Raw genomic sequence first — 4,307 nt, forward strand, 5'->3', positions numbered from 1 at the left:
CAAAGACCTGAAAGAATTCATCGAAGCTCAGAAGAGACAAATCAAACAATTGGAGGAGAAGTTTCTGTTTCTCTTTCTAGTCTTCTCCTTGGCCTTCATTCTGTGGCCCTAACACCAGCTGGTGAGTGAGCTCCAGCGGCACCGCACTCGACACCTCCAATACACTGCCAGCCGGTCTCAGACGTTGGCAGACGCTCCGATGCCGACGTATACCCCCCGCCACGGTGACAGAGGCACCGCGTCACACCGGCGCTCATCCAATCAGAAGGCAGGAAAGGCAAATTCACATGCAGGGCACTCTTGAACCAGAAGAGAGCGCCACAAAAAACGGTTGTTGCCCCAAACGCGCACTAAAAAGGGTCAGAATGACAAGAGTCCCACCGGCCAGCCGGGGCCACCCGTCCATCCATTTCTTCAGGGGGGGAAAAAATTGGAGTCACCGGTGAGTACATTTTGCATTTAGCTCTGCTTTTCTGCTTCTGTCTTCAAGTGTGTGGCATCCTGCGACCAAAGATTCAGCCAACCCCAAAGCGGTTGACCTCAACGTCCCGCCACCATTCCTACCAGAGCAGGTGACGTGATGCTTTGGACATCCTTCCGTCTCAGATGCCCAAAAGTACTCTTTGCCACATCTGCGGCAACCGCTGTTTTGTTTAGTAGATTTACAGTTGTTATGCATTGGCATAATGGTGTGCACTCAAAATAGATTTAAATAAATTAAATATTTCTTCTGCCCACTCCCTTTTAAACAAGTTAACTCTGCCCACGTCCATTGACGTCTTGTCTGCGTCACGTGACCACGACGTAGCGACGTCATATAGTAACCGCTGTTTTGATCAGTAGACTTACAGTTATTATGCGTTGACATAATGGCGCACTGGTTAGCATGGCCACCTCTTAAGCATGATGTTGCGGGTTCGACGCCTGATCAATGTTAGCATGGAGTGAGCTGAAGTGCATGGCGCTGAAGATTTGAATCTTTGAAATGCGCTGAGGTCTGACATATCAGGCAGAATGGTTTGCCATCACGTTCAACAAAAAATAGAAACTTTCCCACTCTGATTAAAACGTCCTGTGTTCATCTACGTATTTTCGTTTTGCTGTGCATCTTTTCCCTGCCATTTCGAGAGCCCGATTGACACTCATAGTTTAAAGAAATGTGTTTGCCCATCCTACTTTGTGGAATTTCACCACATGCGCTTTTGACCAAAATACCAAATTGAACTCAAGTGAAGCCAACACGCACAACCCCCCCCCCCCCCACACACACACACACACACACACACACACACAAATGTTGATATGAACATAAAAGAGCCGCATGCGGTTCGGGAGTTGCGACTTGGCCAAACCTGTACTATACAACTTTATTTGTATAAAATTTTCACAACAGCTGTCACACAAACAAAGCGGGAAAAACCGAAGACGTGCGTGTTCCGCCCACGCTGGATTTATTTGCACCTTTGAAAAGACACCGTATTGCCGCAGATGTGGCAAAGAGTACTTTTGGGCATCTGAGACGGAAGGATGTCCAAAGCATCACGTCACCTGCTCTGGTAGGCATGGTGGTGGGACGTTGAGGTCAACCGCTTTGGGGTTGGCTGAATCTTTGATCGCAGGATGCCACACACTTGAAGACAGAAGCAGAAAAGCAGAGCTAAATGCAAAATGTACTCACCGGTGACTCCAATTTTTTTCCCCCCTGAAGAAACAGCTGGACGGGTGGCCCCGGCTTATTCTGACCCTTTTTAGTGCGCGTTTGGGGCAACAACCGTTTTTTGTGGCGCTCTCTTCTGGTTCAAAAGTGCCCTGCATGTGAATTTGCTTTTCCTGCCTTCTGATTGGATGAGCGCCGGTGTGACGCGGTGCCTCTGTCACCGTGGCGGGGGGTATACGTTGGCATCGGAGCGTCTGCCAACGTCTGAGACCGGCTGGCAGTGTATCGGAGGTGTCGAGTGCGGTGCCGCTGGAGCTCACTCACCAGCTGGTGTTAGGGCCACAGAATGAAGGCCAAGGAGAAGAATAGAAAGAGAAACAGAAACTTCTCCTCCAATTGTTTGATTTGTCTCTTCTGAGCTTCGATGAATTCTTTCAGCTCTTTGTTCCTCTAGGACGGACAAATGGAAAGTGGCATTCAAAAGCCAGTAAGCGTGCAAGTAAGTGCCGGGCTGGCTTTGGGCCCTTACCTGTTGCGCGCTGTGCAGCAGATCCATTCTCTCTTGGAGGATGCAAGCGTCGCGCTCCCTCAACTCGCACATCAGGGCTCGCTTCCATTGGTCCACGGCGCTCCTAAGCTCTTCTCTCTGATCCGCCGTCAGCACGTCATTCACGCCAGCGTGGCTGGCTTTTTCGCCGTCCGTGGCGGGGCAGTCCCGCTGCGGTAGCGCCTCGTACAACATGGCCTCCAGCTCCAGGATCCTCTGGGCCGCAATCCTCGTCCATCAGTGGTCCGGCGGGAGATTTGAGGGCGGCTTACCTTATGAGCCTGGTCCATGGAACACTTCCTGAAGTCCAACTCTTCATCCAGGTAGCCCTTCTGCTTGCAGAACATATCCTAGCACAGCTCAAGGTCAGAATTGTTGGGGCACATTGCCGGAGTTCCCCTTGGCTGATGTCGCGTGTCTGTCTACCTTCTCACTTTCAATGTCCAACATCTTCTGTTGAAGTGCTGACTTGGTCACTTTGATGTATTCTAACCACTGAGGAAAGGCTGCTGTCACATAAGCAGAATGCGAGAGCGTGCGTGGACGTGCGCGTTACCTTCTCGGCTAGGGTGAGAAGGGTCCTGGCGTGAATCACGACCACCTGCTCCTCGTTGGTGAGATTCTGCAAGAGCCCAAAGGCACAGCGTCAACAAGCTTCTTTCAGCGCAAAGCCTTCCAAAAGTCACATTTGAGCCGCCGAGTCTCGTGGAGTGCGAACATAAGGAGTTCGACATACACTTACGGCGTTATAGCCCAGGATGTCCAGCTTCTTCATCAGATCACTGATGACGATGTCCGGGGGAAAGGCGCAAGGAGCAATGTAAGGTGTTCTGGGACCTCGGGTTAAGGTTAGGGTTGCGAGGGACGCCTTACGTACGCTCACGCCCTCGGCCTCGCAGTAGATCTGCAAAGGGCTGAGGCCGTCTGGGAAACGGACTTGCAGAAACTTCAAGACGGGGGAGCGCCACTCCCTCTCCTGAAAGGCAGAGGCATGCATCCGTCCGTCCGTCCGTCCGTCACATCTCTGGCCTCAACACGCTTGTGCGAGTCTTCCCACCTCCAGCTCCAGGATGCGGAACTCAAGCAGTTCGTTTTGGTCTCGGATATCCTGGATGTGCTCTTTCAGACGCGCTTCTTCCGCCTCCATCCGCCTGACCTGAAAAGACAGTCAGACCTCATCTGCGGGGCTTCCCGACAGGTGTGACGCCAAGCGACTCCGCCCAGCGCCTTTCTTTCCGTCACCTTTTCGGCCAACTGCTGATTGCTCTGACGCAGCAGCTGCTTCTCCTCCACCCACTTGACATTCTAGAAGAGACAAACGCGTGGACAGCTTTGGAATGTTGTGTCATTTTCATCCACAAATTCTTTGGTTGACTGGAAAATGACATTTGCTTTTCTCCGCATTTTCCCAGCCACGTTCGGGGGGGGGGGGGGGGGGTTGGTCCAGTAATGCCAGACGGATGAGTGACTGAAGAATGTAGCTATTTTGTCTGAGAAAAAGGTGTGCTCATTGATGAGCTTACCTGTCCTTGTTGCTTCAGCGCTGACTCCAGATCTGCTACTCTGCTTTGATAGTGACCCATTTCTACCATCAGCTTTTCTCTGGTCTGAAAGGAGGAGGAGGGAGGCTCCTCCTCCTCCTTTCAGACCAGAGAACACCCGAGGCTGGGTGAGAACGGGGAGGCTGCGACCCGGCCGGGGGTTGCGGGAAGGGGCGCCACCTTGATCTCCTTCTCGGCGTCGTAGTCCCCTTCGCTGGTCTGGGCTAGCAGAGCGTAGGCTCGTTGCAGCGCTTGATATTCTTGCGTCAGCTGGCGGTAGCGAAGCTCCGCCTCTTCATGCACACACCAATGCAACACAGCACTAGTACCAGAATCAGTCAGACCGGCGACAAAGCACCCGCGACGCAAAGACGAGTCCGATTCCAGGCTGAAGAGGAATGTTTGGTGCCAATACGCTGGCAGAAATGGCGGGCTACCTCTTCGGGTTCCGTGTCGGGGGTTCTGTCGGTGTGAAAAGACAAGGACGATCCGTCCGGGTCCACCAACACGTCTTCGTCGTAGCCGTAAAATGTTTCGATGACCTGCGGGCGCGGAAGCAAAC

At 52.6% G+C, this 4,307-nt stretch overlaps 1 protein-coding gene across 1 annotated transcript; it reads right to left on the minus strand.

Annotated features, from left to right (window-relative positions):
- Nucleotides 1-1,990: 1,990 nt before the first annotated feature.
- Nucleotides 1,991-4,030, minus strand: LOC137839943 (janus kinase and microtubule-interacting protein 3-like; the record flags this gene model as incomplete). The annotated part of the gene is made up of 11 exons (XM_068649760.1): nt 1,991-2,107; nt 2,187-2,420; nt 2,477-2,554; nt 2,631-2,699; nt 2,761-2,826; nt 2,947-3,001; nt 3,083-3,180; nt 3,262-3,360; nt 3,447-3,509; nt 3,728-3,811; nt 3,926-4,030. Coding segments are annotated over 11 exons (1,068 nt in total), but the record flags the coding sequence as incomplete, so codon positions are not given.
- Between the last annotated feature and the right edge of the window lie 277 nt (nt 4,031-4,307).

This window comes from Syngnathus scovelli, unplaced genomic scaffold (genome assembly GCF_024217435.2).
Source record: "Syngnathus scovelli strain Florida unplaced genomic scaffold, RoL_Ssco_1.2 HiC_scaffold_28, whole genome shotgun sequence".
Classification (NCBI taxonomy): domain Eukaryota; kingdom Metazoa; phylum Chordata; class Actinopteri; order Syngnathiformes; family Syngnathidae; genus Syngnathus; species Syngnathus scovelli.